Consider the following 25,227-nt stretch of genomic DNA (forward strand, 5'->3'; position numbering starts at 1 on the left):
ATTCGAAAAAAACGGAATATATGTGATAGTCCCTGCGCTCTTCGATATACATACCAAATTTTAGATCGATACCTCTTTTTTTGGCCAAGTTATAGCGAAAAAACTGTTAAAAATTGATGACGTCAAATTTTTGAACTCAATTTTTAGCAATTCTAGACCTCTTAGCGCAAAACGGAGACCACCATTGAACTCCCCGTGACGAGCTGCATCGAATCGATACCCATTTTATGCAAAAATATCAACTTTGAAATTTGACCTAATTTGACCTGACCTTGACCTGACCTTGACCTGAACTTGACCAAAACGTGACCTAAGCTGGCCCTAAAGTCTGTCTGACCCACATAATCGCATTTGTCATGTAAAATGGACCATAAAACATGTATCACACGACACTTTCATATTGTGACCCCCCAGTGACCTCAAATAGCAAAATATGTGTTTGAAGAACATTTCCCCATCGATGATTTTCAATGAAATGCATTTTACACGATTTTACAACGCATTTCTGGAAATGCCTGTAAACGGTGAAAATTCGACCTTTGACCTGACCTGTGACGTCATCGGTTTGACCGAGGTCAATGAAATTGGGTCACAAGGTAGTTCCCTGCTGGGGCTATCCAACACCGTTTACCGCTTGTCGCTATGTTGCGTGGTTCTCGAGATCTGAGGGGGGGGGCCAAAATGGCCCCCCCCATCAGACCGCGTTGCTCGGCAGACCCCATCTGGGCGCGGGTTAATGCTCGGCATTCTCTGTTTCTTCCAGTTTATACCGCAGCGAAATCGCGGCCGATCCTTCAAATAATGTCCACTAAGCCGCATATGATTGCGTCCTGGGGTGAGGACAGAGGAGGGCGTGACCGACTCCCACCGACGTCACGCCGCCTGTCACTCTGTCCGCGATGTCGTGTCCGCGTCAACGCAGCGTCGTGACATACATATGTCACAGAGCGTCGTGACACAGACACGGGCGCGGCGGTCCAGCCGTCGAGAGCTCTCCACGGGGTCCGGCCGACGACCCAGCCAATGAGTGGTGGATTTCGTGAGCCAGCCCGGCCGCCCGAGGGCTCAGAGGCCGGGTGAAATGGGTCACCGAGAAACATCTGACTGAGCCCACGCACTCGCGGACACAAACACCGCGCCGCGCCGGCCTCCCGTGGCGCAGATACCACAATGTATGCTCTCTGGCCCGGGGGCGGGCATGACGACCGGGCGACTCGGTCGAGCGGCGCCGGCCTTGGTGAGAGAGCACCCACGGCCGGCGGTAAATACAGAGGACTATCTCACCACGGCGCCTGCGTCGCGCATTCCATTCCTTGACTCCGACCCGCGGGGCGGAGATTAGGGGGTGAGCTCAGCGTGCAGTTCGGTAATTCGGCCCGAGGGTATAGTTGCAGCGCGGTATCTCGGAGCGCGCTACCCCTCCCTCGCCGCGGGGGTGCCGGAAATACCACACGGAGCGACTCACGAGCTGGCTGACTGTGCGTGAGAGCCGACCGGTTGTGTTCACTGGCGATCTGCCGTGCAGACCAAGGGCAAAGCGTGGAGCTAGGCGTAAGCTCGGACAGTAAAGCAGCGCCAAGCGGATGCAGAGAACAATGGGAGCCGGACCGTCATTTTACTACCCCTGTCATCTCAGACTTCTACACCTCCACCTCTGTCCCCACAGATGGGAAGAGTGTGAGAGGCTCGGTCGGCTCTCTAGTGTCCTCAGCCCACCATCTGCAGAGTGCAGTGAGGCCGGAGAGTGTTGACACATTGGCTGGCTTTGCTGAGCGCACTCCGCTGGAGTAAACACGGCCGTAAAGCAGCTCCAGCCGGCCGGAGCCCGGTTATTGGTCTGAGGAACACGGACGGCGGAGCCCAGTTATTGGTCGGCTCGGAGTTCGGAGAGGAGCTGATTTAGCGCCGGTCACGGTTCGGACAGCGAGTACGGACGACTACGCTAGGCGGTGCATCAAGCGGACCAATGCTGGTTGAGGCTCGCAGGAATACATAAGCTACGAACGCCATGGATTGTTGAAAGTCGAAAAAAGTAAACGATGAATGGCCCTAATTAGGAAACACATGAAAGCTGTAACACAACCTTTTGCAAATGACACTAAACAGCACATTACCGAGTCACTTAAAATAAAACAGCGCTGCAGCGTCATGGAACCCAGCAATAGTACCTACGCCTCGGGGTACGGGAGGGGCTGCAGGAAGCACAGCGGGAGGCCGCCCCCCTCTCTCTCTCCTCCAGAATGGGCCTCCACATATGGCGCCGCATGGGAGCCTTATTCACCGACTGACTCACTGACACGTTAAAGGGACTATCCCACCTTTAACATGGGGTTTGAGTTGAGATAGCCAAGTTTGCGGCAAGGTTCAGAAACCACTATCTATCTAGGTTGCAACCCCCGCGGCCTCTTGGTGTTGAAGAAATTTGTTCCCTTCATTTGAAAATGGGCCTTGTACAAGGCCCTATCTTCAACATGGAACGACCGTTAGTGTGACGTCACCTTGTTTAGTCATTCTGATTTAAATGGGTTTGTTCGTTGAAAAATCGCTTAAAACTTGGTCTGAACTTTGTTGTGGTGCCTACAGAGTAAAAAGAATCAGCTTTATGACAGTAATGTGGCCTGGGGAAGGAGGTAATTTTGGGCTGTGACGTCACATATTTGAAAGTTTGTGTTTGGAATACGGGAAGCCTAAGATGTTTAATGAAAAATAAATGCCAGAACCGTGATCCTGGTCATCCAATCTATAAAGTCGGGCACAATTTAACTGGTTTTAACAACATTTTAGAAGGTGGGATAGTCCCTTTAACTCAGAGACACAACGAACTTACCCGGCGGCGGCGCTGGCGGCGTCTACGCTGTTTAGTCGGATCACGACGACGCTCGGGATCGGCATTGGCAGAGTGACCTGACCTTGGGTCACCTGTAGCAGGCTGCGAGCGACTTGACTTCGGGCCATCTTTGGCAGAATGAGAGCGACTTGACTTTGGATGACCATGACCTTGCACCGGGTCATCTTTGGTAGACTGAGAATGACCTGACTTCGGGTCGCCATCGGTGCCACGCTGACCATGACCTGACTTCGGGTCATCGTCTTTGCCACGCAGGCCATGACTTGACCTCAGGTCATCGGTGGCAGCAGACTGGCTGTATCCTTGCCTCTCATTCCGAGCTTTCCTCGGTCTGAGTTGAATGGAACTGCGGCCCTTTCCACTGCTCCGGTAACTTTTTTGAGGTAACTCGATGTGATCAGCACCCTTTTGCTGTGTCGGAGCTGAGTGCCCGATCGGACGGTCCTGCTTTCTGGACGCTTCTGGCACGGAATAGTCAGGCATGTCAACACACTGAATGTTGCGGGGATCATAGATGCTTTCGACTTCTCTCGTGCCCGTACAATCTGCGGTATTTCGTGACACACTTGCAAATTGTTGGTTATGTTGCCCAGCATTGGGAGGCCCTTCATCAGCCGGTACGCAATGCTTACAATCGCTGACTGATGGAACGGCGTATCCATGAGCTGCTGGATAAATTTGATCAAACTCTACCTGGCTCGAACACGGACCACTCTGAACTGCCCCGGCAATGCGTTGCTCATAGTTTGTATCGTCTGGACTGAGCCCCGGCTCGGGAGCACCGCGTGCAGTCTCCTGGTGAATCCAGCCGATTGCCGTTCGTCCAACATACAAATGATAGACATACGGCTGGTCGCTGACGGTGAGGCACGCGTTTTCATTGTGATACGCAGGTTCGGTGGGGTGGTTTCTGTCCATAGATTGGTGGTCCACGTAACTTTCGCACTGTCCACACACACCCTCCGCTTCACAACAGGCTCTGTCCTGATCATTGTGCTGATCAATGTCACACTGACCAGCCGTGGTCATGACAGGAACTGTCTCCGGACCAAGAGGATCTTCGCCAACTGGATCGTCTCTCCTCAAATCTGCATTTATTTCGGTCTGAGGTATTGAGCCGGTTTCTAGGCAGTCGCCAGCAGCACCCGCCAGCTCGCCGTTCTCTGCACCGATGTTGGCCGACATAGGATCCCTCCTGCCGCTGGCTCCAGTTTCTTCCTGAGGCACAGATAAGGTATCAGCGTACACCTGGGTGAGCACTGTCTGGCTTGGGTGAGGACTGATGCTCCAATAAACCGTATCAGACTCTCCATTCTGGCCATGATCATCCTCCCGTTGGACATAATCGTGTTTTTGCACTGTAAAACGAAAATAACAACCATCTTCGAGGTCAATTTCTCGCCTCGATCCTGGCTGACTCCAGTGCGGGTTGTGAGCGGTGTGTGCTGCATTGTATATTATCTGTCCGTAGCCCGCGGTCAGTGCTGGTGTTGGCAGTTCCCTGCGTTGATCGTTGCTTCCACAACAGTCCCCAGGCTCCTGTCCGAAGCCCTGTTCCAAATTCATCTGCTCAGCATCATCTCTATGCTGGGAGTATTGGTCACACTTCCGCTGCGCTCCTTGGTTATCCCCTGTCTCGGGCTCACGCCTCTGGCTGTCCAACTCAGTTGCCCGCCCAGTGCCAGACTGGCCATCGGTGTAGCCCGACGTGGGGTCAGATCGCGTGCGGCTGACCTGACGTGACCTCAGCCGCTGCTTCTGCTTATCGTCTTGTCTCGACTGCGCTGTAGTCAGTTCTCCACTCCTCTGACGAGCGCCCTCCTCTGCCGGCAGCAGACATGGCGCTCCACGACGGTGACGGTCCTTGTCGGCAGTCTGCTCGGCAGGCGTCCCAGTGGGCTGCCGTTGCGGACGGCTGCGTCTGGGTCGCGCTGGCGTCGGTCGCTGCCGCTGACGCCGCCTCTCCTTGGTCCTCGGGGTGTCTGCTAAGACCGGTGTCCGCTCTCCTGAACACTGAACTATAGCTCTCAGCCGGCGCAGCCATCCGGCTGGCAGTCGGACTGCTCCACCACACAGCAGACCTGCTCTTCTGCGCCGAGAGGACGGCCGGTCGGGCCGGACGGCCCCGGGCGCCGGCCGACCCCGTGCCGGACACCGGGCCAGCGCGGCGACACGTAGGGTCACGGTGAGATCAACACTGACACCTCCCACCGAGCGGCGAAGCCGGACAGACGAGGCACGCTCACCAGTCGGAACCACCACTTGCGCTTCTCCGGGTTTGTGTAACGTGACAGCCGTCACTAGTGGCTAGATGCACCCCTCACTCGCGCTAGCGACACGGCACACAGCGGCACAGGTCAGTCCGAGTCCCCGCTACCGACTGGTGTCCTGGTAGGGCCGGAGGACATCGGAGCCGCGCTGCACCGCCCCCCGCCGAGAACGACCCAGAACGGCCGACACCCGAGCCGGCTGGGGCTGTCAAAACACGCCACCAGCTGCCGCCGCCGCCGCCCGTCGTAAGCGTTAGACTACTGGCAGTGCTGGCATGAGCATAACACAGATATCTTGAAGACATGCAGCTGCAACCCTCAGGTCATTTTGAGCAAATTTTGAGCTTTCCCGAGGACGACATTAGCCAAAGTGATCGACAATCCGCCCAGGCATTGCGGGGAGCTGACGCTTCCGCTCTGTTCCAGGCTCACCGCGCAGAACGGAGCACACATGTGCGGCACACATGCCGCCGTGCACGGTGCCGGCCGTCCCAATAACAAACACAGAGCCCGTGCAGCGGAGGGAGCGACTACAGAGTGCAGAGCCGCCCGCCGTGCGGGGATCCGAGCGAAAGAGCGGCCCTCGGAGCGAAACATCGCTGTGCAAGGGACCGGCGCCGCGGCTCAGTGTGTTATACCGTCACGGTATGTCACCGACGGCTAAATCAAACAGACTCGCTCGTCGTTCATGGAACGGCCTGGCGTCGTCGCTTGTCTCATGCTGGATAAATCGGAAGCGGCGCTGACATCTATCACCGCTCTGCGTCTTTCCGGAAATCGTTTTACACCTGCTGTTTGAAGCGGTGCGCGACGTCGCGGCTGGGGCTGTAAATCGTTCCGCTCGGGCTCCTCGCTTCCATAGGAGGCGGTCCGGTGGCTGCGTTGGACTCCCGCGGTGAGTCCAGCTGAGACTGCGACCAGTCAGAAAGCAGATGTGGAATGGTCTGTGATTGACTGCTGGACAGCGTGGGACGGGACAGCGGCGGGAGACCGGCGGGAACTATACAGTAGCACTGGCATAGTTTATCTCAGATACACACAGTAGACCACGGGGTAAAATTAAATATCCAAATACCAATCAATGTAGGTCAGTTTCGTCCGGGTCAGCGGACCTATACCGTCTGCTGACGGCGCATTGCACTAACTAACCTAAATGGGAAGAAGTTGCCACTCGCAGCAACAGAGCTCAGTATTGACCGTTGACTCGTTCAGACGCAGGCTGGCACCGTCTATATCGCTCGTTGAGCCCTCGGCGGCTCAGAAAGCGCTAGAGCACGACAGGCTTAGTAAGGCTAAGAGCCCGGTACCTTGCAGGTGACCTCTGCGGACTGCAGATCACTATTTCAATGTAACAGCACGGCACGACGCCGGATAGGTGTGATACACATTACACACCAGCTCGTCATCCAGCCACGAGGGGTCATCGGACTCAGCAAGATTCCTGCAGCTGGACGGACAAGACACTTCCGCCGGGAAAACGACTGATGGTTCCGCTGAAAGGATGCCAGATGGTTGGTTCCGCCAAGGGGTTACTGATGGTTCCATTGAGTGATTGCTGATAGTTCCGGCGAGGGGTGGTGAACATTCCACCACGATATGGCTACGAGTCTGTTGGAATGATTATATATGTTGTTGTTGAGCTGGGACGGATTCATTCATTTGGTTAAAGATTGTTCAAACACCAGCTTTAAAGGTAGTGTGCCACCTTTGAAAGATTTCCCATTTTATTTTTCCTAGGATATGAAGCTTCTGTTTTTACCTAATATCGCAAAAAAAATCAAAAATGGGCCTGGAATAGTGCCTTTTTCGCCTAAAAGTTTATCGGTTTTTAGATATGTATAACAACTGTAGTGGGCTCACCTGCAAACAGGCGTCGGGCAACAATCGCGAATGCGGCGCACTTGTGACAATAAGCAAAGGTCATTATAGTGTTACGACCATACGACGTACGGGAATGAGTTATCAGCTGTCTAATCGTAGACAACACAATGTCGAGCCTTAAACTGTAAGCCCGTATTGGTATTGTTTCTTTTATTTGGCTGTCGAACATTATTTATGGTTTGAAATATGATTTTATGTAAAATAATTGATATGAAAAAGCCGTCTTATAAGTTATGACCCCATTTCACCACACGCAAGTGGCAGAAATGACAATGATCAGCTGACGCATTTTTCTTGGCCGAAGTCAGAGCGCGCGGCCCGACGCACCACGCGTATTTGGAAATTCCGACCTCGACGAGCATCAGAAGCCAACTAACAGGCGTGTTCGAAACCGCAGGAGCTGATGATGAACGGGTTTATCGAAACTTGATTGGATGAGCATATCGGTAATAGCGATTTCAGTGTGTGCATTTATTGTTCATAGTGGTGTGAAATGTGGTTGGGGTACGACCGACAACCCGTCGGGGCGAATTTCGCACTGGGGTACTCAAAATTTGAAGAATTTAAGACGTTTCCATGAGTTTTGAAGGTATGGATAAGTTCTAAAAATCCGGTTCTCCTTATCTGGGCCATTAACTCCATACGGTCCAAGAAAGCTGGCACACTACCTTTAAGTTTTTATTGGGAGCTTTCGGAAGCGTTACAGCTTCCTTCGTCAGCCTTGGATAGAATTCTTAAAAAGACAGATAAACACGTAAGTACAAAACAATTCAAAATTCAAAAAACGCCACTTAAACTTAAAGTGGCGCAGATATTCGAGAAAAGCTCGTTTCGTAAATCGTAGCGTTCCACTTCGTTGACGAATTCGCGTACATGAATAAGCACAATAAAACAAAATACACCGCATGAACAATTGAACTATCATTTATAGTCGCCTAGCCGAGCACTCGATACACATCTGCCACCATGACACCAGGTTTCACATTCAGCACATTTCCTCTCGCCTTGTCGATAAAAATGCCCTCCTTGATTTTTCGTTTCCTCCAGTCAGACTCGTAAGCTAAGACTTTCACATCTCCCCAAGCGACACAGTGGCCCGTTTCTATAACATGTTTGGCTAGTCCTGAATGATTCTCGTCTAAGTTGCGTATTGCCCTCTTGTGCTCCGTTTCTCTCGCTCTAATACTACGACACGTTTCTCCTATGTAAACTTTTCCACAAGCACACTCATACTGGTAAACCAGGCCCGTCCTGTGACACATTTCCCGCTTGTCCTTGGGGTGTACCAAAAAGCTTTTCAAATTCCTCTCTGGCCTGGTAGCAGCCCGGGCAAATGGTTTGACCGCGCGCGTAACTCTCTCTGTGACCTCCTTCACGTAAGGTAGAACAACTAAAGGCTTGTCCGTCTGCTCCTCTCTGACCCCAGTCCTCTTTGGTCTGGCTAGTTTCCTGAGGACTGGGGTCAGAGAGGAGCAGACGGACAAGCCTTTAGTTGTTCTACCTTACGTGAAGGGGGTCAAAGAGAGAGTTACGCGCGCGGTCAAACCATTTGCCCGGGTTGCTACCAGGCCAGAGAGGAATTTGAAAAGCTTTTTGGTACACCCCAAGGACAAGCGGGAAATGTGTCACAGGACGGGCCTGGTTTACCAGTATGAGTGTGCTTGTGGAAAAATTTACATAGGAGAAACGTGTCGTAGTATTAGAGCGAGAGAAACGGAGCACAAGAGGGCAATACGCAACTTAGACGAGAATCATTCAGGACTAGCCAAACATGTTATAGAAACGGGCCACTGTGTCGCTTGGGGAGATGTGAAAGTCTTAGCTTACGAGTCTGACTGGAGGAAACGAAAAATCAAGGAGGGCATTTTTATCGACAAGGCGAGAGAAAATGTGCTGAATGTGAAACCTGGTGTCATGGTGGCAGATGTGTATCGAGTGCTCGGCTAGGCGACTATAAATGATAGTTCAATTGTTCATGCGGTGTATTTTGTTTTATTGCGCTTATTCATGTACGCGAATTCGTCAACGAAGTGGAACGCTACGATTTACGAAACGAGCTTTTCTCGAATATCTGCGCCACTTTAAGTTTAAGTGGCGTTTTTTGAATTTTGAATTGTTTTGTACTTACGTGTTTATCTGTCTTTTTAAGAATTCTATCCAAGGCTGACGAAGGAAGCTGTAACGCTTCCGAAAGCTCCCAATAAAAACTTAACCCTCGCCGGCCGAGGGGGGGGGGGGCGGGTGCCGCCCCCCCATAGGGTTTTTTCGCGATAGCTCCGAACACGCTGGCGATAGAGAGCTGAAACTTGGCATACCTGACCTTTGATCCAAGCCGCATCTTTTGACATCAACCGCATTTTTGGGTCAGGTCAGGTCACTGACCTATGACGTCATAAGTGAACCTCTGCACGGTCTTCAGATGTCGCAACTTCGCAACGCCCTCACTGCCAGAGGAGATGTCACAGGGAAATGAAACTTGCAGGATCTAGTATCCATTATGAGTCCCACAACTTGTATATCTCGGATTTTTCCTATAGGTCATATGAGGTCAGGTCATTTTCGTGACCTCACCATTATAAGTCAATGGGGAAAAATGAAAACTGCTATTCTGGCGCCGGGAACGATCTCTAACTATCTCAAGCACACAGAATCGTGATTTTATGCACTCCTTGCAAGGTAAGATGCGTCACTTTTGCAATGTTGACCTTGCGTGACGTCATTTATGACGTCATCAAGGTCATATTAGTTTTTCGTCAATAACTCTTGATCAAATTGAGCTAGCGAGTCGGGAAAGCCACCAATGGACTCAGGAAGACCGGCCGAATCGAATGATATGCGACATGACCTCTTTCGACCAACTTCGTGACCTGGGGGTGCTGACCTGACCTTGACCTGAGGTCAACACCCCAAGTTGACCTGACCCGGACAAAAAGTATATCATTCGACGCGCCTGAGCGAGACGAACACGATGCTGCCAAAATCGGCGCTCTGCGGCCGTTTTTTTGCGAAGTTATTCACCAAAAACTGAACCGTACCTTGGGGCACTTGACCTGACCTCAGAGGTCACCGGTTGACCTAGGACCTAAAAATCGGGTACCAATCTCTGCGTCTCGTAACGGCGCACACGCTCGTTTTTCCGCGACGCGCTAGCTCCACCAGGGGCGAAACGGCGAGGGGGGTCGTACCCGCCCCCCCCCCCTCGGCCGGCGTGTATGTAGAAAACCAATAGGTCCGGCGAGGGTTAAAGCTGGTGTTTGAACAATCTTTTACCAAGTCTGTTGGAAGAAAATCCTGATTAAGGGAAAATGTTAATCTGTGTTCGACTCGTCAGTACCAGTATTTACAGTGCAGTTACAGTGTATTATCCTCACACATCAGATGCCCAAGGATCAGTTCTCCGATCACTCCCCGATACTGGCAAACGGTACGCCTGTTTACTGAGTGTGGATCATTCACCGACCGTTTGCCTCCCTACTCCCTCCCTCCCTCTATCTCCTTCTCTCCTCCTCTGCCCCGTCCGTCGACCGGCCGCGTCCGATCGCTGAATGAGTCCAGATTGGGTAAGCTCGTTGACTGAGCGTCTGGAAATGAACGACTTCCGCGCGTCAGGCCGAGCAGACCGGCGGAGACTGGACGGTCCGACTCCGGCGGAACGGACCAGACGGGACCAGATGGTCTGCTGGTCCGCGGCAGGTGGCGGTGCTTCGGTGCGCTATACAGAGGAGCGGAGATACAGTACACGGAGCTGCGGGTGTTGTCCGGTGTTGGTGATTGGAGTCCGGACCTGGGTCCATCCCAGACTACAGAGCAATGACACCCAGGAGTGAACATTCACCGTGCAGCCTCACAGCGTGGAAACCTCTTCCGTCTGTCACATGGCTAACAGTTCACACCATGCAGCCATAATATTGCTGGCCGGCCAAGTTCTGACCCCGATTTGAGACAACCTATCGATCCGCCGACCATCGGTGGGTCAGCTCTGTCAATCCTTTGAACGGAGACGGGGATGGGAGATGGGGACGGGATACGAGGGGACGAAAAGATGGGATGGAAAATGGTGATAAGAGATAGGGGTAGTTATAGCGGACAGCACGGAAAAGGGGACGGAGACCGACGGAAGACGGAAGGCGGGGACGATTGATGAAGAGAAAGCCATGGATATAAGGCCAGAAAGGGCGAGTAATAGTAAGAGGAAGTGCGATGGAAGAAGGAGGACCGGGGATACGCACGGGGACAGAGAAGGGCCGGGTGACGGAACGAGGGCAGAGGACGGAGCAACGGGGGTCTGCGGACGGGACTTGCTGAGCCGACAGATAAGGCCAGCCTCTCCGTGGCGGTCGGTCGGCCGCCAGCTCGGCCATTGGGCGGACACAGAGCGCGGGCCAGGCGGTGATGGATTGGTCCGACGACCTATCGACGTCCCGACACCAGACCTATCGACACCGGACACGGACCTATCGATGAGCGGCGACCTATCGATAATGAGGCGGCGATACATATCCAATGGTCGGCGAACACAGACCGGTAGGAGATGACTGATCTCCTCGGCACCGGAACGGACACAGACGAGGGAGTGGTGGGGCCGACTCGGGGTGACGGACGAGGATCGGGACTGAGGAGCTGGGGCTAAGGGCCGTAGACTTTGAAAAAAGCGCTGGTAAGTGCGGAGCTTGATAGAAGTGCTAGCTCGACGCATTGCGCGTAAAATACCTAATGTAATATGTTTATTGTTTCACCTGGCTTTACAATTTTGTGAAACGCCATTGGTGATCAATAAAAGGTGGATGTCTATATAGATTAAATTCCAGACACCAGAGGCTTATACCAGACTCAGAGAGCCCACCATAACCTGAGAGGAGAGCTGTCCAGATAGACCAGACTCCAGACCTCTGCGGTCCTCGCAGATTCTCCGGCAGTGGCGGATCCAGGGGAGGGCAAAATGGGCATTTGCCCTCCCCAAAGCCAAATCGTGTGGGCAAGACTATCTTTTTGCCCCTCCCAAAGCATGCAGCGATGAGCAAATCTAATACGGCGTCGATGCCTATATGGACGAAAAGCAGGGCTTCTGTCCGTGACGGCCATTCCGAAGGAAGGAACTGACCACTTGCTGCTGATATTTTGGGTCGATATGCTGATATTAGATTGAACCCCCTGAACTGAATGCATTCATAAGCATATGCAGTGTGGCCAATGGCCATGGTGTGGGGTAACACGGGGCAAGATGCCCAGTCGGGTAAGACGCCCACCACCCTATATTCGAAATTACCTAAGCAATCCACAGTTTTATCATTTGTTGGGAGCCTCATTGCTGTGGAGCGTTCCGCGTAAAAAAACGGCGACGTGCCTAGCCGCCATTTTATACCTATTTTTTGCATATGTTCTGAAAATGTCAGATCAAGGTCTCTCAAGGTCACGAAGTCACTATAGCTGCACGTCAAGTGTCATAACCTAAAAACATTTCCAATGCTTGCCATAGCTAAACCGAGTGACGGATCGCTTTGAAACTTTCAGCAGTTAATAAGGGTAACAGTACCTATGTACAAAATGTTAGTCACATGATTTTTATATCGATGACCTAGGGCTAGGTCATTTTTGCGACCTCTCCACTATAAGTCAATAAGAGAAAATTGAAAGGCACCTTTGGGGCAAACCTCCTGTCCGGTAGCTCAGTTGGTAAAGCAGTGGACTCCCGGTAGTGAGAGCCCGGGTTTGAGTCGCTCCGGCGCTCGATATTTGAGACTCCTGACGGGGATGGTCTGAGGTTGGTGGGAGCAGCCGCAGCCAGTCAAAGTCAGGAGTGGGACAGGCCGTGTCCGGCTTTGAAGGGCACGTTAAACATTGGCATTGTTTAACGTTCAACTAAATTCTCCTGTCACCCGGAATTACGCGATCGGACGGTAGGGGTCGGGCTCTACACAACAAGCTCTGCTTAGCGTAGGCTCCGGCTCCCGTCAATCCGCCCTTTCAAACATTCATGCTAAATTTATAAGAAACGTCACTCTTAACAATACCGAGTTACAACCTAAACAACACACAGTGAACCGGAAAATAGCACCCGTGACCCCTCCTTATGTCCCTGAGATCATCTCAGGTCACGAAAGATATGCAATAGTTTGCAGCAATTCGCTAATAACTTCTGCTGGAGGCATTCTAGAGCAATAGAAACACCTTAGATGTGTTCAGCTTTACGATACGGATCGACTGATATGCAACACGACCTTTTCCATGGTCATGACTTGACCAAATATCAAAGTTGTAAGTTCACTTTTTAAGATCAAATTATAACTCATTCGACGCGTCTTCGCGAGAGGAACACGATGCCGGTAAAAGTAAGATCGCACAAGGTTTGATTCAAAAGTTATCGCAGAAAATCCGTTCCCGTAAAAATAGTATATATTATGGCAGTTTCCCTGGAGGCTAAATCGTTGATCTTAGGTCCAATCTGAGCGAATTATCCAGAAAGAGCAGTAACAGTGCTATCAAATTAGCTTTTCTGGGGCGCTCTAGCTCTATTCGTTTCCGAGCTATGTGCCAGTTCTTTAAAAAAAATTGTCGAAACTGGACCTAAATATTATCGGGATTTGGCCTTTGATGGGCTCTGGTGATCTGACATCTGACCTGACCTTAAAAGCGACTGGGGTAATTTGGTCATTATGTTTGACACTCTTTCAAACGCCGCCTACCGCGTGTTGCTACGTATACGTGGTCCAGGGCCTCGTTTCATAAAAGGAATTACTTACGGCGTTGCGTTAATTATGCCAGATTTGGCGTATTTGATGCCAATTCGGTTTCATAAAGCCGGAGACCGGAGTAATTCACGCCATCGAAATTACGGAGCTTCATTTACGGCAAATGCTCGATTCCGGACCAATTGATGCCAGTTGGGTTTCATAAAACGACGTAATTAACGCCAAATATTTTATCAAGTTCTTGATATCAGTGGAGTAAACTACGCACAAAAATGTTGCGTGAATTTGAATTAATGTGAAGATTCGAAGCTAATTTTTAATATATTTTATAATATTGAGCCCAGTGAGGAAGAAAGAACAGCCAAAATGAGAAAAAGAATCTGCAAATCTTCTGTACCAGTCGCTTTTTGTGGCCACTATCGGAATTTTGTTTATTCGCCGCGCCGCGCCACTTTCGTAGTTAGGCACTTCTGCTTAGCTGGCTTTCTGCTGTTTTCAATATATTGATTTAATAAAGGATGGTTATCACCAGTATAGCGCCTTTTGGGGCGACTAACGGAGCGAGCGAGAGGGTGAGCCTTGCACGTGCGAAATTTCGAGGGGGTACCTCCAACTGACTTGTGCACGGCACCTTACTAACCGGTCTCTAGCGATGTGCTAAATTTGAGCTCAATCGGCCCAGCCGTTCTCGAGATCTGGAAGCGGCACCCTGCACGTGCGCACGTGCAGAATGGGTCCCAACTGACTTGTGCACGGCACCCTACTAACTGGTCCCTAACCGTGTACCAAATTTGAGCGCCATCGGTCCAGCCGTTCTCGAGATCTGGAAACGACCCCTGCACGTGCGCACGTGCAGCAGCACCCCAACTCTGGCACATGGATATGCAGTGCCTAGTGGGTGCCTACCTACATGCCAACTTTCAGCGCAATCGGCCAAGTAGTTACCGAGATATTGCAACAAATACAAAACTGACACCTCTTCGTTTTGCGCGTGGCACGTGCATAAGGGGTCACCCACATGCATCGGGAATAGTCCAATACTTGGTAGAAGGAATGAAGCTACCCTACAAAAATTACCCCGTGTAAATCGGTCAAGTGGTTGCTGAGATATAAGCCTCGCAAAAGCGTCCGCACGGCCGGCCGGCCGGCCGGCCGGCCGCTCATACTCAGAAATTTCCGTTAATCTAAGGAAAGACTACGCTCGCTTCGCTCGCTCCGTAAATATCAATGTTGTTTTTTCATAAATAATTTTTAAGATTTAAATTAAACATAATTGTTTTATAATTTCTCGTAAAAAAGTAAGTGTTGACATGAAATTGTAATTTGTAGGACGCTTGATAAATTACGGTAACTACGCAAATGTGCTTAGTTACGGAGGTGTAAACAATTCCAGTTGTGGCTTTGTGAAACCGCTTCATTTGCGCTCCGTAGTTTGAAAGGGTGTGAATCACGGAAAGGTGTAAGTTACGGCCGAGTTTTATGAAACGAGGCCCTGGAGTCGAGTTAGAAGGGATATGGGTGTTCAAACATCCCCCAGGGGCGTGAAAATCCAGGAGCCCCAGCGCGGCTGGCACGGGTTAACATAAGACATTTTACACCATCTTACGGTAAGATAGTGTAACTGGCGTTTTGAAGTAACTTGGTCACTGGCGCGGTGGTGGGTCGGGGTCGCCGATGGTCGGGTAAACTTTTGCCCTCCCCAAACGGATCGGCTGGATCCGCCCCTGTTCTCCGGCGCTGAGCCCGCTGTAGTCTGTACTGAAGGATTTTCTCATAAGCTGCACATCGCGTTTTTTCTCCAAGCTCCCATGAGCAGAGAGCTCCATTTAATCAAACTAGCCCACACAAGAAGCAAATGGGTTTCAACCCGACCAGTCAGTTCACCACAGCTCCTCGCGCGAGCTATGTATGAGCGAGAGCCGGACGAGCGACTTCCAAGGCACCTAGCGGCCAGCTAAAACAATAGAGCTTATCCCCGCAGACGATAGGTGGCAGCTTGGTCGCCCCAGGCTCGTAGACCCGAGCAGGACCCGAGGTCGATGCGCCGTCACGGCGCAGACGCGCGTGTGAATAAGCGTGCGCCGATAATTATTAGATAAACAGACGCCGGCGTCTGACTGACTCCCATGTATCATTCATCGGCAGAGCACATGCTTGCGCAAACTGCGAGGCGTTGCTGACTTCATTAGTGGATAATTGGCAGTCGGCATCGATTGCGTGCTAAATGGTGACGAAGTAGGTATTGCAGAGGCTAATATGAGGTTGTCTCGAAGCAAATGGGTACTAGGGATAGTATTAGTGCAAACACTACGCAGCGGGCAGCGGCACTGGACTGGACTAATTCGAAGCACACAAAACGTTAAAATTAAACACAGGAAGACGAGGAGATATAAAAGAGACGTTACCGGGCAGTCAAATAAAGAGGACGCGGTAAGAAGCGGACAATGAGAGCTCGGGGAACAATGGTGGTCGGCAGCATCAAACGACAGCGACTTATGGCCGCCGCCGCTGTCTCTCAAGGCTAGTTTGTGTGGCCGGAGGCGGGGAGAAAGTTAAGACCGGCACGAACAAGGCGGCTACTCCGCGGTCGGCCGGTCTGGATCAGCCGGTCTCAGCTTGGATAGAGATGGACCAGCGCGGTCTCAGCTCGGATAGAGATGGTCAGAGTGCCACTGGCGGCGGGAGAGGGTCGACCGCTGAGCCATGATAGCCTGGGTCACGTCACGCCCCCGCTCCGTGAACGGAAGCCGTGAGCTAGGTAACCAACCACAGCCGAGTTCCGTCTGCATCCGAAGCATGTCGGCAGCACCTGACACATCTCGGACGGATGATGTGCGCCTGACTGACACATCTGACAAGCTCTGCGGGTGGATCTGACACCCCCTCCCCCTGACACGGCTGAGAGGATGGATCTGACACCCCTCCTCTGACACGGCTGAGGGTGGATCTGACATCCCCTGCCCTGACACAGCTAGGAGAATGGACCTGACATCCCTCCCCTGACACAGCTAGGAGGATGGATCAGACACCCCTCCCCCTGTCACAGCTGAGGGTGGATCTACCTCTCCCCCCCCCACCCCACTGAGGTCAGCGCTGCCGCCACCGCCGTCGGCGCCGCTGGGTCCATCTGCCGATTGGCTGTGATCCAGCGCCATCGGCTCGACGCGGAGATACTGCCCGAGCGGCACGGCGGTGGTGACACGCGGCCAAGACTGCAGGCCACTGAGGGGGAGGGGACGGGCGGCTCGAAACGTGTCGTCCGCCGCTGTCAGTCGGAAGGTGGAGGTTTCATCTCAACCCATGGTGATCCTGGATTCTGCGTATTGAGTTGGTGTGCAAGTGCGTTGCAAGTGCATAGCGATGCAAGTGCGCGCCCACACTGGACAGCGGGACATCTGACATTACCATCACAGTTTCACAGCAGGGCGGTGGAGTTCGAGATCCCTCTTCTCCAGCCGGTGGGACCGGTCTCACGTCCCCAATCACAACCGGTCACATGGACCCAGACACACCCCAGACCTGTCACACGGCCCCAGACACACCCCGCTACGCCCCGGCCGTAACCAGCTCAATAGTCTCTGCTCCATCGTCCGGCCCGCCAAGAGCCAAGCCAACTGATGAATGGATGGCCGACGTTCCTCGAACCGGGTCAGAGCTGATGTTTTATTTAAGCCGCAGCACCTTATAAGGGCGGGGCATGCACGATCAGGGAGGACAACAGCTTGTCCAGACTCGGGTTTGTTTTGGTATAATCGTGCTTGGTTGCTGCCCTGGAATAAAGCGGACAAAAGCAAACAGTGGCTGTATGCAATATGCAGGCGGCTTGCAGGCCCACAAAGTATCACAAAGTAGATGTCTACACCACAGTGTATATATAAAATAGGTCTACACAACGACCTATTTTCGTGATGATAACATAGAGGGACAAATCTCTATGAAAGTACAACGCATCACGAATACAGAATTTCCAGCAAGTGCACATGACGATAAAGCACGAAAACAAGGGCGAGAAAAGATCCATGAGAGGATAGGAGAGAAAATGACAATATCGTGATAGGCACTGTGAGACGGGGGTGTTGTAAAATAAACCAGTTAGGACTTAGGAGTAAGGCCCGACGAAGTACACTGAAAGTAAACTCGCCAGTTGCAGAAGTGCAGATGCCGACCGTTGAAAGAATGGTCGATGGTCATGTATTACCGAGGGGAGGAGAGAAAGTAGTCAGGAAGATCAGTCGGGGAGAAAGGCAGAGGTTACTGAGAACGTTCAATGAGAGTGGTTGGACCGGTACCGCGGGCGGATTGCGCTTGGTCAGACTGTGCCCCCGGGCGATACCGGTACCTAACAGACAGACAGGCGATCATATGGAGCCGATCCCACCCGCTCCACACCTCCACACTAGCCGGATGGAACGGTGACGTCACTGGAAGCAGTGTGACGTCATCTGGAGCAGCGTGACGACCCAGAAGAGGGAACGTGCTAGAATCCATGACACTGAACGGGATTGGCAGTGTTGATGAGAGGGTAGGCAAATAGGCATAGACTCGAGAGATAGACCGCTGGGGCTCTCGGTGCAGAGTAAATCTGATGACACCTTCACGGAGGCGAGATGGAGACGAGATGCCCTTCACCGACATCATGCCTACTCTCAGACTGAGAGCCGACGCCGTTAAATACATCACGATATAAATATTTATGTTACGAGTTCTAGCCAGCGGTCCGCCAAAGTCATGACCCAAACATTTACCTTACTCCGTTCATTATTTTGTTTGGAGCCGCGGCTTATAAACTCCCCGAAAGTCGTGTTGCAGGTTTCGTCACCCTGCAGGCGCGGCGGCGAGAGGGAGAGGGTTGGGGAGGGGGAGAGAGTTGAGGAGGTGACTGATGGCAGCAGGCCGTGCACGGGGGCTGTTGACACCGTCCGTACCCCGCCCGGGAGCGGCGTCTTTCGGTGAGTACAGAGCCTGTCAGCAGTTACAGCAGCCCCCTCTGTCACCAGGGCGGGGTCTCAGGGGTCGCCAGACCCAGTCACCGGTCCATGTGTCATCGGGCCCGTAAAGACACGCGCCGTAGACAATAAGCATCGCTCCTGAGCCGCATCGCCCGTCACCGACACACAACAATCGAGACAGCAGATAGTATCAGACAAACAGACAACCGCAGTCGTGCCTGGCCCTGGGATGCAGCCTGCAAAATGTTCATTTTGTAGCGGCGGAGTTGATTGAGATCGTCTGTTGTGCAGCCGGGTGAGGAGGGGGCGCCGTCGGGGTCCGTCGACTGTGTCCACTGCGCTAACCACGGCCCATGGCCACTACCGGCGCCGGCTGGCTTTGTTCGTCAGTTACTGACCAGAGTGACAGCGTCCCGGCGGAATGAGCTATGGTAGCGGTCCGCCGGCGAGCGGTCACTCATCCATCTCACTGGAGTATAAACACTGACGACCGACCACAGACCCATGGGCTGTCCTGACCGCTCTTGAAGCACCGACAAATGGATGCTCCTAATGAGCCCAACTGGAGACTAGTGAGCCCACTGGACCCTTCATAAACCAATAGCGACTCATGACCTCAAACTGGGACCAATTTCGAATCGTGAGCTCAGACTGCAGGACACTGACTCGTGAGCTCCGACTGGGACCACTGCACTGGCGACTCATGAGTTCTACCTGAGACCACTAGCAACTCGTGAGTTCCGTCCGAGGCCAAACAAATGGCAACTCGTGAGCCTAAAATGAAACCTTTAGTTACCCGTGAGTTCTGCCTGGGACCACTGAGAATTCGTGCCGTGTCTGCCTGGGACCGCTGGCGACCCCATGGGACCCGCGCCGGGCGGCCGCCGCGCCGCAGACGGCGATTTCCACCGGCGACTCTCACGGTCCCCGTTACCTGGACCGCAGTGTGACCCGTGCGGACGGCGCGCCGTGACCACCGTCACGGCCGGCCGCGTGACGCGTGACCTCGCGTAATGACCGCCGCTGACCGCTGGTATGACCGTCGGGGACTGGCGCCGGGGCCTGGACTGCCGGTTAGACGGAGGGCGTGAGATCGCTGCCGCGCTGTTGTGAGTTGTCGCACTGTGCAGTGTACTGTTTCTCAGCCGAGCACAGCCCGCCAGTCCCCGACGGCGGCTCACAAGGCGCTCCCTCAGCGACGCAGAGTGTTTTGGAGCTCCGAGACGAGGCGGTGACGAGAGGCGTCAAGGGCCGCCGCGTGCCTTTGTGGTCGGCGAGAGCAAATATCCGGCCGTCCGGGCGAGGCGCGCCGGGAGACGCTCTGACATGTTTACCACACACCGGTGCCGCTCGAATGTCATCAAACAGCGGCGTGCGGAAATCATCCGGCTGGTAAACAGAGGTGCCACCTCTGCCGGCGCACCGGGCGGGCGCCGGGCGGCGCTCCAACCCTCAGCCCGTCTGTACCCCAGCTGTCCGCGCCGCGCCGCGCCGCCGTCAGCAAAACATTCCGGCCAATTGATACCGGCACTAACGGGCCGATAAAGTCGCCAGCCGCCGGGATCAAATTCAAGGCCGCTTCAATTTACGTCCAAAGTTTTGGCATGTTCAGGATGGGTGAACCATCATCGACCGCCCACGGGGTGCGAAGTTGGGCGGCGCGGCGGCCGCAACTTACAGAAAGGCCCTAATAGTCAATGGTTGGTGGCGGCAAAGCGGGCAGAAGGCGGCAGGGGCTTGCATCACAGCAGAGCAGGTCGGGGTTGGCGGTGGTTACAAGACGGTGAACTTTCTGCAGTCCGATCGGTAGCAACGGAAGCGGCAATGAAGGCAGCTTTGGTATAGCGGCGATGGTAGCGGCGCGGTAGCGATGGTGTCAGCCGCGGTAGCAGCGGCCTGCGGCGGTCGACTCTGTATCGATTCGCGGCCAGCCGACACCCGGTTACCGCCGCCGGAGAGACGCCCCCAGAGACGGCCGACCGGCCAACACCGCGCGCCGGCGCCGCGCTCCCAGGGACGTGCCGCGGCGGCGTGCGGGCGCCTTCCTTCCTCCCCGACAGAGTGGCGAGCCGCAGCCAATCCTCCCTCCAATCCTCCCTCCCTCCCCGCCGGGCCGTCACGCCTCCCCTCCTCCCCTGCGTGTCCCGCGGTGTTGGCGTAGCGCGGTGCGTTTTTGTCTGCTCGGCGGGCGCGGCACAAGGAGGGGAAGGGAGCCGATACCGCCCGGACGTGACACGCCGGTCGGCGCGCCCGGAGCGCCCGGACCCCGCCCGGAGTGCCCGGAGCCGGCGCCAGCCCGGTCTGCCACGCCTGACAGGTGATAATTCTACCTGAGAAGGGAGCGCGGTGTCGGCGGGGTCGCTGGCCGGAAGGCATGGCAACGCATTGTCGACCCCGGAAAGTCGCGTTTTGGTGCTACAGTCAGCATGGTGCGACTGTAGACGGTAGAATCAGAGGTGCTGACTGTAGGCAGACGGTAGAATCCCCAGCCGACTGCCAGGAGAAAAGCCTCTCCTCTGACCTTTCGACGGTGCAAATCCAGTCCGCGCCGCCCTATTCCGCATACGCCCAGAACGCGGAACTGAGACGGCCGGTCGACCTGTCCGACGGCAGACTGTGGCCGCGTGGGCCGGACCGGTCAGGTGCCGTTCTCGTAACCCGTCCGCTCGTCCGGCGCCGTCTGAGGCGGTGAATCAGACCCGGGCACGGCCACATCATATCCAATCACTGAGATTCTCCGTGGTCGAACGGACAAACACGGAAGGGTTGGCGTCCGGATCAGGTACCGCTAACTGCACCCGACCCCGCCCCACCCGTACCTGGTCCCTGCCTCTGCCCCCCCCCCCTACTACACCTACCCCATCCCGTCTCGATTGTCCCGAGCGACCCGTGTGCGCTAGACCCTGTGCCCTGAACCCTGTGCACCCTCCCCAAACCCCGTCTCGACTGTCCCGACCCGGGCGCGGCGGACTCAGTGTCCCCTCCCCATCCCATCCCCACTGTCCCGGGCCCCCTGTCCTGTCCGTCTTGTCCTGTCCGTCCTCAGTAAACACCGGTCCCCACTCCGCGGTCCCGACATGCCACCACGAACCGTGGGGCCGTCCGTCACCGTCCCGGGAGAGCTGTCACCGCCGCCCGACGGCTTAAAACCTCAGCCCAGATGGACCGTACCGAGGCATTCACCGAAATGGGCCATTTGGACCGCGACAAAAACAAGCACAGCTCATTTACGTCGGTATCGTGGTCGCCAGTATGAAATCATGCCGCTCGAGGTCTTCATCAAGTCACGCCATAAATTGACAGGTCTCGGAGATAGGTACTGAAGACTAAAGAGCGGCTTTTATTTTATGAAGCTGTCATGGACTTGGTGGTCAGCTCTGAGGTTAGCATCAGTGCGGTCAATAGCGAGAATTCATGAGATCGGTTAGCAGAGCCGCAAAAATCTTCATATTGCAATCGCATGCACTAAATTCAACGTAAAACCAACACCTGGGCCCATTCGTTAGTAGCACTACTTGTTAAGCACGTCATTATGCAACTGTATGTATAATTGTACTGGTGTTGGCAACCACAAGTATGCATTCGCATTAATGGACCGATTCCTGGCAGCGTGAGGATACTATCAACGATGGACTTCATGCAAGCAAAACCTTGTGCATTCAAAGGCAGTTTACCGAAGCAAAACTTCAGCCAATTCTGGCAAATCTTAGTCACGCCACTTGACGAGATTGAGTACAGGTTAATTCCAAGTGTAAATGAACCACTTCAATTAAGCTAGCTCCGGTCGGTGACTGTTTCAACACAAAGTTGCCGTAAGTAGCGGCAGGGGCTCCACGGCCTGCCTCTAGTCTTGTTTGCCGCGCCTGTCGGCTGCCTCTGCTCTGTAGCTGCGTTGCGTCGGGGGCATCCCAGCGGAGGCCGGTCGACGGTCGGAGCCCTGCCACGTGGGCGGTTTTCCCAGGTCTCCGAGGGCCCCGGACAGGTGAGACCGGCCGCGGCGGGGGCGGGGGCGGGGGCGGCACTGATGGAGACGGCAGCTAGCGCCGCCCGCCGCCCCCGGCCAGAGCCATCACTCCGCGCGGCGCCCGCCGCCATCGGACCAATTTGAATCGGTAATCCGGCCACAGCCCAGCCGACGGCCACGGAAAAAGCGCTGGCCCCGGGCGGATCCCACGGCGCAGGAGGTGCAGCGCTGCCGACAGTCGGGCAGGTGGGATCTGGGATGGAGAGTGGCAGGGCTGGGGCGGGGCTATAGCATGAGGGGCTGGAACAGAACTGCAAGGTAAGCTAGAAGACGCTGGGGTGCCATGCCGTGGCATGTGTGGGCAGGGCTGGAGTGCAGATGAGGCAAACGCTGGAAAATTCGTTTGAAAGAGACTGAACGAAGACTGACAGCCGTGGAGCGCGGCTTCTGACTGCAGCCCACCAACGGGAGCTATTTGGCCTACCCGACACCTTCGAGTGGTAATGTCCACCGGTCTTGGACCAGCACAAGTTTCCGACCAGCACCGACCACCGATCCTAGGCCAGCAGTCAGCACTGGTCCCAGTCAGCGCTGACCACTGATCTTCACCGGTCGTCAAGACTAACCACAGGTACTCACCAGTTCCTCGGTGACGGGCTCCTCGAGCACCTCGGTGAGCCGCTCCTCAGAGATCTCGCTGCCGCCGCCGCTGCCAGCCGTGCTGCTGCCACCGGCGGCGCCCTGCTGCTGGGGCGACTGGCGCGAGCTGGAGAGCAGCTCCAGGTAGCTGGGCGGACCGCCCCCACCGTCCCCGTCCGGTGGCTCCGGCGGCAGCGGGCTGTCGTTCATGTTCAGCTCCCTGGGAACGATAAGGGAGGGCTGTCAGTGGGCAGGCTTCGCTACAACTGAGTTTCTCAGCAGTTCGCAATGTCAGGCTGCAGCGATGATCAGTCGCATTCAAACATGAAATCGTAGTAGTAGCATTCGTATGCCTGGCATTCGTATGCCTGCAAGAACCACTCTCAAGTCCCAGCCATGAAGAATCACAGAAATTTATTAGGTTTAATAACAGTGAGCTCACTGCTCATGCCAACAATGCACAAAACGATTTATCAAATGCTTTATAGTGCCGTTCTTTTCCGAGCACCATAATGAACAGCATGGTCCATAACCGGATGAATTCAGCCTGGGCACGATGGTTCACTAAGCGTTCCACATTCTCAGTGGCCGCCCCAACAGGCAATTTCCCCGGCCGGTCAGAAACGTGAGATAGTATGCCGCTTAGCTCCGAAAACCACTCAAGAGCAAAGGAAGCGGTCACTTGGCGGCGGACGATATATTACGACGGTCGATAGTCAGACGGTGGACGGTGGAAACCGTGGACACTGGATAGTGGACAGTGGTCGGTAGTCGGTGGACACTGAACAGTGGACAGTGGTCAGTACACCTTTTTGCGTTGTTCGATGGCCAATCAGCAAAACCCATTCGTCCGATCAGCACATAGGTGGCGCCAGTGAGAGGCATACCGGCAAAACCTTCAGCATATGGGCAAAACGGAATGCTGATCCCACTCCACAGTTCGTCAGTTGGTAGAACATTCGCTATTCGCCATAACTGATTGAGTTCCGGCAAAACCTTTGACGATTTGGATAAATGCTTCGTCAGTCGTTAATATCCCTTCGTCGTTCACCAAAACATCCCCATGCTAATTTCGGCATTCCTCATAACATTTCGTCAAAACTAAAAACAGATCGCCCCTTTACAGAGAAGTAAAAATATGACCACGTTTATACAGTGCAGTGCGAGGCATAGGTGGCGAAACTCGTAGACCATTGATCCGCATAAAAAACGGTAGCGTTCATGAGCGCCATAGGTACAATGTAGATGGACGATAGCTGACATGTTATCGGCTGATTGAAAAATGGACAGGGAACAGAGCAACAGGCTGGATAAGTTAACCCCGCCTCAAACACCAAGAAACAGGCAACAGGCTGGATAACTGTCAGCCCCGCCCCAAACACCAAGGTGTCCGGCCGGCAGGGCCCGGCTCGCCACCTGTCAGCCATTCCCTCGCGAGCATGGGTGGAGAACCTGCCCCGGCCACCCCGGCCGTGGCCGGGGTAACTTTCAGCCTACCCCGGCGCGGCCGGGGTAACTTTTCTACTCTTGTAAATCCTAAAAGCTGTCTCCATACGAGAAAAGAAAACTCACGCTCTTCGAATGTTGACTTCCATGGGCGTAATATTGCAAATCAGGTAGGTATTTACCAGTTACTTAACTTGCCATAATCTCCAACCCTAAGACCCGCGTGTGGTCGCCAATGCCAAGATTGCTCTCAAATCCTGTTCAGTTTCGAAATTTTGGCGCGCCTTCGGCGCACTTTTTCAAAACTACTGCTTGACCTCATTGCCTTAACAACTGACCTGCCACCAACCGCAACGACACCCGTTTATGAGCGTACCCGTCAGGGTGCTCATAAACACCGAGCGGCCATCATGCTTCGAACTCGGACTGTTGTAACCGGGCCGCGTGCTCTCGCCACGCGGAATCCAACGCTCTAGCAACTGAGCTACGAGACCGGGACCGGTCGATATTCCTGGATCGACTCCCTGTTTGTATTATAAGA

The 25,227-nt window shown here is 54.0% G+C and overlaps 1 protein-coding gene across 2 annotated transcripts in view; it reads right to left on the reverse strand.

Annotated features, from left to right (window-relative positions):
• LOC122377668 (tight junction protein ZO-1-like) overlaps positions 1-25,227 on the reverse strand; it is a 73,771-nt gene that overhangs the window by 22,030 nt on the left and 26,514 nt on the right. For both annotated transcript variants that reach the window (XM_043357978.1, XM_043357976.1), the window contains exon 3: positions 23,241-23,460. In XM_043357978.1, coding sequence (XP_043213913.1) covers positions 23,241-23,460 — 220 coding nt within the window. The remainder of the gene's footprint in view (positions 1-23,240; positions 23,461-25,227) is intronic.

Source organism: Amphibalanus amphitrite, unplaced genomic scaffold (assembly GCF_019059575.1).
Source record: "Amphibalanus amphitrite isolate SeventyFive unplaced genomic scaffold, NRLGWU_Aamphi_draft 000048F_arrow, whole genome shotgun sequence".
Classification (NCBI taxonomy): domain Eukaryota; kingdom Metazoa; phylum Arthropoda; class Thecostraca; order Balanomorpha; family Balanidae; genus Amphibalanus; species Amphibalanus amphitrite.